Source organism: Psammomys obesus, unplaced genomic scaffold (genome assembly GCF_907164565.1).
Source record: "Psammomys obesus unplaced genomic scaffold, mPsaObe1.curated_primary_1811, whole genome shotgun sequence".
NCBI lineage: Eukaryota > Metazoa > Chordata > Mammalia > Rodentia > Muridae > Psammomys > Psammomys obesus.
Genome location: NW_026596149.1, coordinates 7,053,437 through 7,066,644, shown reverse-complemented (window position 1 = coordinate 7,066,644; position 13,208 = coordinate 7,053,437). Strand labels below are relative to the sequence as shown.

General features: G+C 41.0%; 1 protein-coding gene across 1 annotated transcript in view; it reads left to right on the top strand.

Moving 5' to 3' along the window:
* Positions 1-4,260, top strand: part of Tmem236 (transmembrane protein 236) — a 39,331-nt gene extending 35,071 nt beyond the window's left edge. The window contains exon 4 of the mRNA XM_055593693.1: positions 691-4,260. Within this exon, the coding sequence (XP_055449668.1) occupies positions 691-1,259 (569 nt within the window). The 3' untranslated portion in view covers positions 1,260-4,260. The remainder of the gene's footprint in view (positions 1-690) is intronic.
* The last annotated feature ends 8,948 nt before the right edge of the window (positions 4,261-13,208 follow it).

The window sequence follows — 13,208 nt, the reverse complement described above, 5'->3', positions numbered from 1 at the left end:
GGAGGCTTCGAGTCTCCGTGGAGCTGGAGTTGTAGTTGTGGTGAGCCACCTGCGTGGGGCTGGGAACTAAATTCAGGTCCTCCGGGTGTTCTGGCCAAACAGAATGAGAGCATCACTGCTACTGAGCCAGCCCCTATTGTCAGTTAATTTCTGATTTTGAATTTTATTTTTGATTTGAAATTGGATATATGTACATACAGGCATATGTTTGCCAAAATGGGCATGTGGAGATCGGAGAACTTTTGGTCGTCAGTTCTTTCCTTCCAACAAGGATTCTGGGGATTAACTCAGATCATCAATCTTGCTTTTTACCAAATGAGCAATATTGCCTTTCTCCCTCCCTCCCTCCCTTCCTTCCTTCCTTCCCTCTATCTATCCATCCATATGTATGCATGTATGTATGTATGTATGTATGTATGTATGTATGTATGTATCTATCTATCTATCTATCTATCTATCTATCTATCTATCTATCTACCTATCTATCTATCTTACTGCACTATCTGTTCTCAAGACAGGGTCTTGCTATGTAACCATAGGTCAGCCTGCATTTTACCATCCTCCTGCCTCAGTGTCCTTCTCCCACACTGGGATTATAGGGGAGCCATTGAACTCAGTTTAATAACATGTAAATTAAACTTGTTTAGATTAAAGAAACAGTTAAAATGAAAATCAATCAATGTTTTGCAGGTTATGAAGAAAATGACATCCACATAACCTCGTTGCAACAGATAAAAACCGTGACAGAACAGGTGGCACAGGGTGATGAGAATACCCCATCTGCCCAGGCAGCCAAGCCCACTGCAGTGTCCCAACCCTGGCACCACGTGGCGATGATGGCAGGGCCCCAGGAGCCCTCCTTTCACTCTGGAATCCTGAGGACGATGTCTCACAGAGATGTCCGGGCAAATCTGCTCCTACAAAGCTTCCTCACGTGGTCGGACACTATCGAGATGCTGCGTGTGGCTGGGCACCCCGCCGTGTACAAGACAGGCTGGCTGTACCCTGTCTACATATTCAGTTTCATATCTCTTCTGCGAATGGTCTTCACGCCTAAGAACCCTCTTCTCAGTTCCCTGGGGGTCCTATTGCAGGATTTACCTTTTATTTTTCTTAGACTCAGTTTAATCATTGCCCTGGGGACCATCACGCCAGTCCTGGGCCTTTGCAAAAATGTCCTAGTGACTGTCTCATATATTTACTTCAATTATGTAACCAAACTCAGGCCTTTCTCTGCCTTTGAAACCTCTCCATTTTAAATGGCAGATGCTAGGATAGTAAGTTCTCCTGACTATGCATATATACACATTTGAAAAGTTTTTCTAGCAATAAGCTTTTACGCTATGCAGAATTAGCCATTTCCAAACTGTACCATAGGTTTTGGTTGTTTGTTTTTATATGTATAAATGGTGCCACACTTAAACAAAGTTATATTCTTTCAAGTTGGCTCTTCCAGACTTCCGGAAAGCTTAGTCATTGATTTTAGCAATGCATATTCCACTTTTTGATAAAAATCACTCCATAAGAAAGCCTTTTAAAATGATTGGAGCCGAGAACTAGCTCAAGAATGACTTGTTTTCTTTTAATCATGTGTGCACTGAAGAACATTGTGTGGCTTAATTAGTCAAAATTAGTTTTAGAAAATAACCAGAAGTTATTGAATATATTTTAGAGTTTGCTTGAAAATCTGAAAACTGTGGTTTTAGGGTCTCTTTCAAAACTTAAACTTCTATTTTCTGTGTGTATGTGTTTGGTTTTGTTTTCAGCAATGAGGATTGAACCAGTGCCCTGGACACACCATCTTAGTAGCAACTCACTACTGCCTATGAGCCACATGAAAATATGTTTCTTGCCCCACTGTGGTGACCTCTGTTCAGTTCACTGTGTGAAAAAACGAGGGACTTCAGCAGACGCCAGCTCAGCTAAGCTTCACTAAGTCTTAGGCTGGTTCAGTGGGCAGTACTTCAGCTGTGTGGGTGATAGTTTTTCAAATGCTACTTTATTTGAGTGTTCCTTAAAGCTTCTACCTCCCTTCCAGTCCCCCAACCCCAGGCAGGTGGAAAAGAAGGTTGTAAGGGAAAGGGGATGTAGCCTTCTTTACTTCTTCCTGCTGGGTAGGGTTGTAGGATTCTTTTAGGGGCAATACCAATGTCCATTGTCAGGAAGTCTAGAAGTCCAGGTAAACTAAACCAGCAAACCAACAAGGGCAGCAGACAGTCCTCCTTCTTCCCTTCTCCCCTCCAAGCAACCACACTTTTTTCCTCTGGGTTATCGTATTTATACCCCTCGAAGTCCACATAATTCAACTAATTACATCTGGAAAAGACCACACTCTGCACAAAATAATTAACAGGTGTGGACAAACTAACCCCCCCACTTGAGATTATAACAAAAACTTGCTTACATATCATAAGCCAACAGGGTTGAGTGTAATGAAACCAAGGTACATTGCGAGTCCTAGATAAAGTTTTATAATGGAGACCATAAACCGAAGATAAAGTAGAAGAGCATAACATTTATGGAATTTGATACCATTATTTAAAAAAAAAAAAGCAAAAGCCATATTTAAAAGGAGGGTTTGAACTTGGCGAAATGCCAAGGTGCACTAGGTCAGGAATATCTTCATGTTTCCATAACCACACACACAGCCATGAGCTCTGCAGGTGCCATGGCGGCACAGATACTCATATCCGCAGCACAGGTTCTCTGTGAGAGCTTTGTAAGAAGCTTATCTGTGCAGAGTAATGAGTCACTTCAATATCTCCTCCCTGATCCATGGAAACAGATAGCTTATGAATAGATGAATAAGTCTGAGTGTTTCTGGCCTCTGCACTGAGGCCCCAGGCTCCAATTCCAATGTCTTACAGTTCTTACACTGCTGAGAAGGTCTACTCTTAATTGTTAAGCTTTGCTTGCCAAAAGCTTAACAATTTGTGATTTGGAGCTGGTTCCTTGAATGTTGTGGCCCCCACTGCTACATGTAAAAAATGCACACAATATAAACACTCCTTTAATAGTGTTGGGGTATTGTAGGATTTGGAGTGCTCCCAGTAAAGTGTCTGGCAAATAATAACAGCTTATAAATGCTAAGCATTTAATGATACCACCCCACATCCCTGCCCACTCTCTGGGAATGATGATTTGTACCTGACATTTGTGGAATGTAACATGTAAGATCTTAAGTATAATCCCTGACTGCAAGTTTTTATCAGTTATTCTAGTGATCAGTAGTGAATGATATGATATGTTAAATATTTAGACGAAAGAGAATGTGGGAAGTCATTCTTCCATTTGAATAGAACTTCTGTGAATTTTCAGGTAACTCAGACTATAGCACTTTTTTTTTTTTTTTGAGGCAAGATCTCACTATGTTTTGAATTCACTATGTAGCTCAAACTTATCTTGAATGGACCATCCTCCTGCCTCCACCTCCCTGCTGGGATGCAGTTATGTGCCAGCCACCCAGGGTCTTCTGGTTTTGCATTGCTGAGGATTAGACACAGGCTCACCAACTCACCAGAGCCACGTATGCCATCTGTCACTCAGCCACACCCCCAGCCTGCACTTTTTGTTTTTGAAAGCTTGTCATTAGATATTTACTTTTCTTGGCTTCCCGTTAACTTGTTAGCTGTGCCTCTGTCTCCAACCCGTCACTCCAGGTAGGCGCTCACGGTGTTCATGACATAAAATACATACCGCGTATCTTTTAAAATTCAGAGGTGCCTATAACCAAGCGGCTAATTTACAGTAGCCAGAAATGCACTACTCGTTTACATAAAATGTATATATCTTTATTTTTAAATTTAGGGTGAATGGCACTCAGTAAATTCTAAAGTATTAGCTGAGCTTAGCTTGTGTTTTGCACCTGAAACATGAACATGCCTGATATTTGAGGATGTTAGCAATACTTTATACAGATAATGAAGGCATGTGTAACAAACAGGTCATGTCGACAGGAAAAGCTTTGAGTCTCTAGCCTGACTGGGAGTACACAGATGTTTATAAAGCTCAAGCCTGTGATATTTAAGCGGTATTACAAGAAATGATGCTGCTGTGGTATTGATCTACATTATGTGATTAAACCTATATTGATAAAATTGTACTGTACTTCTCATAGCTTTTTATAGCTATTGGTAGGAAGGATTTGTGTCCTAATAAAAAGCTTAATTTCTGCTGTAAAGTGTGCATGCAAAAACTGGCCAGATCTGTGATTGACTATGTGGTATTTAACTCCAAATAAAATCTGGAGCTGCGTGAGAATTATGTCTTCGTTCACATCAACCACATATAAGGTTAATTGCTGAGACACATAAAAATATGATTGGACTAGCACCATCTAACCATTTAAAAAACTGATAGTCTTTTTTGGTGCCTTTTCTCTCTGCAAGTTAAAGTTGTGCTGGTGTCACAGCTTGAGGTACCAGGTAGCACCCCCTCTTCACTGAGTGGCCATTGCTCTAAGGCACAAGAACGGAGAGAGAAGAGGCAGCAGCTTGCTTTGCCAGCTGTGTGCCCGACGTGGACTCCTTAGCCTTTTCAACCAAATAAACATTAAAAGCATGTTGAACTGGATTTCACAAAAACAAGATACGGCTCTTAGAGCTTATGGTGTCTAAATCCTACAGGAAACAATAAATAATAAGAAGAAAACATATGTGTAATATACAGAATAAAAGGGCTTTTTTAACCTTTTTTAATCTTTAAATTTTACTCATTTATTTATAGACAGGGTTTTATGGTGTAGCCTGCCCAGACTGTTCTCAAATCACAAGTGATCCTTCTGCCGCTGTCTCCTGAGTGCTAAGATGGCTACAGGTGTGTGCCATGCCATTGTTTTTACCTTTTACTGAAAATCCTGTGACTGAGCAGCTCTTTTGTTGTGAGGTTTGACTCATATGGGAGGCTGTGTTTACTCATCCTTTAGCTTCCTGCCAGTCTGCCTCTTTTCCCTCGTCCAGCTCCGTGGTCACATGATCCAAACACGGAGACAGCACAGTGAGGGTGTGAAGCGACAAAGACGCAAGGGCATGTATGTACAGGTGAGCACACAGGATCAAATCCAGCTACCCTCTAAAAATGTCCCATGGGCCTGCAAAGGCCTCAGCTCGTGAACAATAATTCTAGGAACGTTATAGACCCATAAAAGTTGGCTGTTTAAAATAGCTCATGAGTATGTTACCATGTACATCCTTAAATTTTTAATTTTTGTTGTTTACGTATTTGTCGTATTCACACAGAATGGCGTGGCATATGTGTGAAGCTCAGAGGACAGCTTTTAGGAGTCGCCTCTCTCCTTCCTGTGGCTCGTGGGAATCAAACTCAGCTCGGTGACTTAGAGAGCTTAGCACTCTCACCCCGTGAGCCGTTTCCCTAGCCCCGTTACCAATTTCCTCTGAACAGGATTCTTCACTTTAGATTTATTTTACTTTTAATTGTGTGTGTGTGTGTGTGTGAACATGCATGTGTGTGCTTACACGTGTGTGAGGGGCCCAGAAGAGGGTGCTAAGACACCCAGCTGTGGAGTTACAGGTGCCTGTAAGCCACCACCTGACATGAGCACCAGGAACTGAGCACAGGTCTCTGCAAGAGCGGAGTGTGCACTGTTCACTGCCGACCCACCTCTTCAGCCTCAGTTCTGAAGATACGTACTCAGATAAAACATTCTGAATATTTTACTAGCTCACTCATGCAGCTAGTCTGAGACTCTGTCACAGAGCAGATTGTAGTTTTGGTGAACAAATAATGCACAACAATTTGGAAAACTACCTTAGAGAGTAGTTTAGTTGATGTTGCAAGTTAATTCAACGTAAACTCAGGGACAGTGTTCATTACAGTAATATGTATACGAAGTTGGCATTTATACGTACACAAGTTTTCATTTCCTAAGTTGTGCGTTTATAAAAGTTTATAATTTTCTTTATATTGAGTTTGTAATGTTAATAGATGTTTTTCAGGAATGGCTTCTCTTTCTACAAAACCATTTATTTATTTGAGATATGGTCTCATTATGTAGCCCATGAACCTACTGCCTGAGTCTCCCCTGTGCTGGGTATTTCTGGCTTAGATTACAGCCATAGCTGGCTTCTTTTTTTATTTTTCTTTTTGGTTTTTCGAGACGGGGGTTCTCTGTGTGGCAATGCTGTCCTGGAACTTGCTCTATAGACTAGGCTGGCCTCAAACAGAGATCCTCTGCCTCCCGAGTGCTGGTATTAAAGGCCACCATTATCTGTCTGCCTTCTTTTCCTTACAAATTCATTCTAGATGCTATAAAGGATCTATATTCCGGAGAATGTGAATGAAGAAAATCTATATCCAAATTGCCACAAATTACAGATAGCATTAAAAATATGCTCACTGTCTTAGTAACAACACAGTATTTTTTGTCTTAACATCCATGTCTAAAAAGCACATCATTTTCAGGTAAATATATAAATGTATTCTGTAGCTTATCCTTAATCTTCTACATATATTTAATAGTAAAATAGTGTTCTAATTACATTACTTTGTACAGTTGAATGTGTATCATGTTCCGGAGGCAAAAAGATCTAATTTAAGATTGGGTAGTACCATTTCATGGGGTGGGGTCTCAGGCTACCTAGATAACACTGAGCTCTAGTGTCCACCTCATCCTGCTTCCCAATGGCAGATGTAAGATGACCAGGTACTTCATGCTCCTGCCACCGTAACATCACCATGCCAGAGCGCAACTTCAAACTGTGAACCAAAATTAGTTCTTCTTCCTTAAGCTGCTTTGTCAGGCATTTCGTCACAAGGGTGAGAACAGTAACTGAGAAAATCACTGACCACCCTGAGCAGCTGCCGAGGAGAGCAGCAACCAGGACAAGCACCTGCCACTCCAGGCAGTTGAAACCCACTGACACAGAGGCAGTTCCAGGGCTGTGTCTCTGTGTCTGAAAGTTCAGGTGGCCACCAGAGCCTTTATTTTTAACATGAAGCTATGTGCATCTTTTTAGGCATGATTCTCTTACAAGCTTAATGGTATGTGCATACTAAGGCATTACCCTGGTGTACAGGAAAGCTTTATGACTGCTTTATTTCAGCAGTTGCCTTGCTGTGAAGGTCTGGGAATGAATCATTCTGGTCAAGACATAGATGAATCAGGTTACCAAAGAATTTGTTGTGCTAATTTTCTGGGAACCATTTCATAAAGAAGCAAACACCAACTTCATTTTATGTGGAATCCAGTGGTGTGAGGCAGTTGGTGATTGAGAAGGCCTGGGAGGATATGAAAAAGGTCAGCAATTATCTTGCCAGTTACACATTAGGATTTCCTTTACTTTTAGCTTGACAAAGGTCTAGGCAAACAGCCACATCATTAGCCACAACAAAAATCATCAAATAGTTCAGAATTACAAAGAGTATGTGGAAGGTTGGAGTCTTTAAAAAATTCGCTAAAATGCACAGAACATAAATTTCCTACAGTTACCACTTTAAAGCACACAAAGGAGAGGGGTTGAGTTTACCTTTAGTGTTGACAGCCTTTTCCACAACTGCCCATCCTCCCAAACTGTGCCTGAAAACCCCAAACTAACTGTTTGCTTCCACTGCCAGCCTTTTTACTGCTTAGTAAACTCCCCTCCTTCAGTCCCCATTATCTTCCTATACTATATGTCACAAATAATTGGATTTTTGCAATATTTGTCCTGTGGTGTCTGAGTTATTCCATTTTAACGGAATGTCTAAAGATTGTTCGTACTGTGGCAGGTATCAGAATTCCTTTCTGTGGCTGTATAATTTCCCATGGTATATGCCTAATACATTTCATTTATGTGTTACTTCTCCTGGTGGACACTTCTGTCGTTTGGCTTTTGTAAATCATATTGCTATTAATGTCATAGATACCTGTTTTCAGCTCATTTATAGGAATGACAGAAGTAGAATCGCCATACCACATGATGTTCTGTATTTCGCCTATTGAACAACTGCCAAGCTGTTTTCCATATGGACTACTCCATTTAACTCTGTTATTGATCAAGGGTCTAAATTTCTCTGCGCGCTCACTCTCACTTATTTCTTATTTTATAAGAACCATCTTTTTCGATAAGAGAGGTATCTGTACTTTGATTTGCATTTTTGTTATGGGCTGTTGAGGTTGAGCTTCTTTACATATGCTTCATGGCCACTCACAGATTTTCTCTGGAGAAATATTAGCCCAGGCCTAGTGTTCATTCTTGACTGTCTGTGGTTCTGTGATTCTTGAGTAGATTTTTATATTCTGAATATTAATTGTTATCAAATGAATGCTTTGGTAATATTTTCTATTAATTTATGGTCTCTTTCCTCATTATCCCCTCCTCTATTTTTCTCATTTTTCTTCTTCTCCACACCTCCCTCCCCCTTACTTCCAACCCTGTACCCTTTTTTTTTTTAATTTTGAGTCAGTGTCTCACTATGTAGCATCAGCTGGCCTTAAACTTGTCACCTTTCTGTATCTTCTTTCCAAGTGCTAGGATTATAGGCATGTCATCATTACAAGCATCCTGCCCAACTCACTCATCTGTCATGTCCTTTGACATGAAAGTTTTTAATTTTGAAAAAGTTTAATTTTCTATTCTTTTTCTTGATGTCAGAGCCAATATGTCATTATCAAATCCAATGTTATGAAGACTTTACCTGATTCTTCCCTCAGAGGGTTCCACAGCTTTAGCACATAGGTGCAGGTCTTTGATTCATGTGGCATTTTCTGGGTGAGAGTGAAGCCAACTGTCATTCTACTTGGAGGTATCTAGTTTCTCTCGCATTTCCTGTTGCTCCCTCATTAAATGGTCTTGGCATCTTGTCAAAAGTTGACTGGCCACACATGTTGGAATTGTCATCTAGGCTCTGTGCTGTGTTCCACTGGCTTATAAATTCATCTCAGGTCAGTATCTCACTGTTAATATTATTGAATTATGGCTTTGTAGTAAAATTTGAAATTAGAAAGTATGAGTCCTCTAATTTCTTTCAAAATTGTTCTGGCTCTGGGAAATCCCTTGAGATTCCATGTATATTTTCAGATTTGGTTTCCTACATATGAAGTAAAACACTATTAGGATTTTGGTAAGGATTCTCTGCATCTGTCTATTTCTTCAAATAATATCATCCTCTTCACAGTAGTTACTCTTTTATTCCCTGAACTTGGGCACTCTTTCTGCCTACTTAATTCTTCAGTTTTTTTCAGCTATGTTTTATAATTTTCAGGACATACAATTTTTGAGGCTAAAATTTTAAATTAATTAATTAATTTTACATCTGACCACAGTTTGCCCTTCCTCCTCTCCTTCCATCCTGCCCTGCATTCACTCCTCCTCTGTTTCTTTTTAGAAAAGTGCAGGCCTCCTATGGACATCAACCAGCCATGGCATATCAAGTTGCAGTAAGACTAGGCAGCTCCTCTCCTATTAAGTCTAGACAAGGCAGCCCAGTAGGAGGAAAGGGCCCCAAAGGTAGGCAACACACTCAGGGACAGTCCCTACTCCCACTGTTAAGAGTCCCACAAGAAGACCAAGCTTCACAACTGTAATATAGTGCAGAGGGCCTACGTCAGTCCCATGCATACTCTCTGGTTGTCAATTCAATCTCTGTGAGCCACTGTGGGGCCAGTTAGTTGATACTAAGGGTTTTCTTCTGTTATCCTTCTTCCCCATCTTCTGCAGGATTCCCTAAGTTCCACCTAATGTTTGGCTGTGTGTCTCTGCACCTGTTTCTATCAGTTGCTGAGTTAAGCCTTTTCTGATGAAAATTGGGATAGGCACCAATCTATGAATATAGCAGTATATCTTTAGGACTCAAATTTCATCTACTTTTTTGTTTGCTTGTTTGTTTGCCAGTTGTGTTTGGTTCTATCCTAGGTCTCTGGGCTATCCAGCCTCTGGTTCTTGACCCTTCAGACAGTGTCACAGGTGGACTCCCTCTTATGGCATGGTCTCAAGCTGAATTGGTCGTTGGTTGGCCACTTACACAATTTCAGTGCCACCTTTGCCCCAGCACGTCTTGTAGGCAGGACAAATTGTAGGTCAAAGGTTTTGTGGCTGGGTTGGTGTCCCCATCTCTCCACTGCGAGTCTTGCCTGGTTACAGGAAATAGCAGGTTCAGGCTCTGCATCCCCCTTCGCTAGGAGATGGAGTAGAAGTTTTGGTTTCTTTAAGAACTCAGTTATATTATATAACAGTTATATAACTGTTTTTGTCTTAATCCCAAGTGTGGGCTATGGGGCTGCTTTTAGTTTGTCAATAGCCGTTTTAACTGTGATTGCCTCGTCCAGTCTTGGAGAGGGGTGTGATGATCTTTGTCAGCTGCAGACAGTTTAATTCTGAGGACTCCGAGAGGGTATAAATGCCAGATCCCAGCGAGGGATAGAGGCTCTTGAAGGAAGAAGGAGGCTGCAGGCTCATTCCTCTGCTGTGTTTGCTGTTTGCTGGGTTGCTGGATATACTGACTATGAAGATTGGATTTGCACCAAGGAACTAAGTCCCTTTTCCCCTGTAACCTTCTTGCTCTCCTACCTAGAGTTGGGGTTAGAAGGGAAGTAGAAGTATAAGAAACCCCAATAAAGTAGATAAAAGTTTCCTTACAAGGAGTCTTGGCTAGGGTCACCCTTGTAGATTCTTGGGTGTTGCCATTGCAGTAGGTTTCTAGCTCATTCCAGAGATGCCCTGCCCCCGTTTCAGTTGCCTCTCTCAATAATCCCTCCCTCCGTCCTTCCCTCACCCTGTTTCTATCCCCATCCTCCACCCATTCCCCTCCCCCCACCCACCCAAGTTTCTATTTCCCCTTCACAATGGGATTCATATATTTCCCCTTTGAGCCCTCCTTGTTACTTAGTTTCTTTGAGGTTAAGTTTACTCCTGAGTATTTTATTTTTTTTATATGTTGTCTAAGTTACTTTTCTATGGCTGTGCTAAGATAACATGAGCAATTTAACTATAGTTTTAGAGGGTGGGTCTGTGAGAGTAATAGCAGAGAGCATGGTAGTAGGCAGGCAGGCAGGCATGGCACTGGAACAGTAGCTGAGTACATTTGATCCACAAGCATGAGGCAGAGAGCAAGTTAACTGGGAATGGCACAGGCTTTTGAATTGTTTCCTTGATTTTCCTTTTCAGTTGTTCATTACAAGAATATGAACATGCAATTAATATCTGTATGTTTCTTGCAACATTGTTGAGCTCATTAGCTACATTTGACTTTTCTGGATGTTCTACAACTTTCTACATACAAAGTCATGCCATCTACAAACAGAGAAAAATTCCCTTTTTACTCTCCAACATCTATTTTAAGGTAGAACAGAATTGCTATAGTAATTACAAAGCACCATCCACCCCTCAGACCTCACAGACTGTATTTAGAGGATAAGGTCCATATCCACACTCATTCTAGGGATATTGATTTTGCTCTTATAGCTGCCTTCAGATGCATGATGAGGAATGACAGGTGAGGGATAGAGGACAGAAGCCTTCAGTGAGAAGAGTTGAAATACAATGATATTTGCCAACTTCTTAACTAAGTTCTTACTTGGATGCCTCAAGTTTTTGAAGAGATACCAGAAGTGCAAAAGTGCTATTTTGAACAGTTCCTGGCAATACCAAGATTGTTTTAAAGACTGACCCATGGAAATTCCTACTCCACCATCACCTAAAACCATGGATTTGTGTTGACTTGTTCACTTCTTCTAACCTGATAAATAAGATAAAGATTATGGAGCCAAATCCTTTGTGAGGCAGTGAGCTTCACTTTATTTCAAATCCATGAGTCTTGTTACTGATTCTGATTTTTATTCATAAAAATACATGCATAACACACACATAATAAAACCATGACTTAACGGATGTCTATAATTCAGTTAAATTTTATTTTCCTCCAAAATCAACATAAATCTAAATTAGGGTTTATGTTTGGATAGTTACACAATTTAATGAAAACATTTTGGGAGAGGAGTAGGTATGATTAGGAACACCTATAATCTTAGCACTCAGGAAGCTGAAATAAGGGTATCAAGGATGCAAGGCCAGCCTGAACTACAAACAAGACTGTGTTTCAATGTTCTTCTGATAAGTCAGTCAAGCAATGTTCTGAAGTGAAACATTTGTGTCTCACCATTTTGGGAAGAATTTTGTTTGTAAGTTAAGCCTTGGTAGAACGAAAAAGAGTGATGGGGCCCTTCTCCTCTATCTTTTTTCAGAATCCTAAATTTGGGCTTTTAAAAAGAAAATCACTAAGAGACATAAGATTTTTCACTTGAAGACAGCCTGTTTGTTTAAAATTTCTATCTCTGGTGTTTCCAGAAGCTACTTTTTGAGACATTTACATTGCTCCAGTTTCAGGACTTCTCTGGATATCTAAACACCAGTATACATTTCATACTATTCCTAATTCTTGTTGTACTCCTGGAAAAAACAATCAGTGTTTTCATGAATGATCCTATAACATTATTTTAAAACTGAATCCCACTTCCATTAAACCAGGTTTTCTTTTGCAATTAAGAAGTCGTCCCCTTTCCAAACTCAAAGAGGACGATGATGGTTGAGGCCGGGCAGCAAGCCAATTGCAAAGGTTTTGCCACTGTTTCCTTTGGCTGTCTAGAGACAGACTTCTAGAACCTTCTCCCTCTGGCTTTCTGAGATCCTGCCTTAGGATTAATTTTCCTTCTAGAGACAGGAGCAAAGCTCCATGTGAACCATTCCTTTGATTCTTTCCAAGGTGTGTGTGTGGGGGTTGGATAGGCATGGGCTCTAAACCTGAACACAGAGATTAGGTGGAAGTCAGTTTTATACCTTCAGGAAATGCTTCTCTCCTTTAGTGAATGTCTGCCCTTTCTTTAGAATTGAGGCTCCATGCTCTGAGTGCCTCCACAGCTGTCCCCTGGAGACTCACTTTGCCTCACCCAGATAATGCCCTCCTCTGCAGTCCCTGCCCAGCACCTGTGGAGTACACCATGGGCTCATCTGGGTTGCTGCTCTCTCCAACAGATGAAGCCCAGCCCAGCTCCTCACTTCTCCCCACTTCCTCTGCTCACTCCTCTCCTACACATGTTCCTCTCTCCCCTTCCCCCTGTGCCTTAGCTTACGAAGCAAAGTTGTAACTTTGAATTCCTGTTTTTCTAACCGCCCCCATGTGACAGGATATCTCTCAATTGGAGGGTTTTCCTAAATTCAGGAGTCCTTTAAAACGGACAGCTTCCTTTGCCCTAGTTTTCAGTTGGGCAGCTCCCG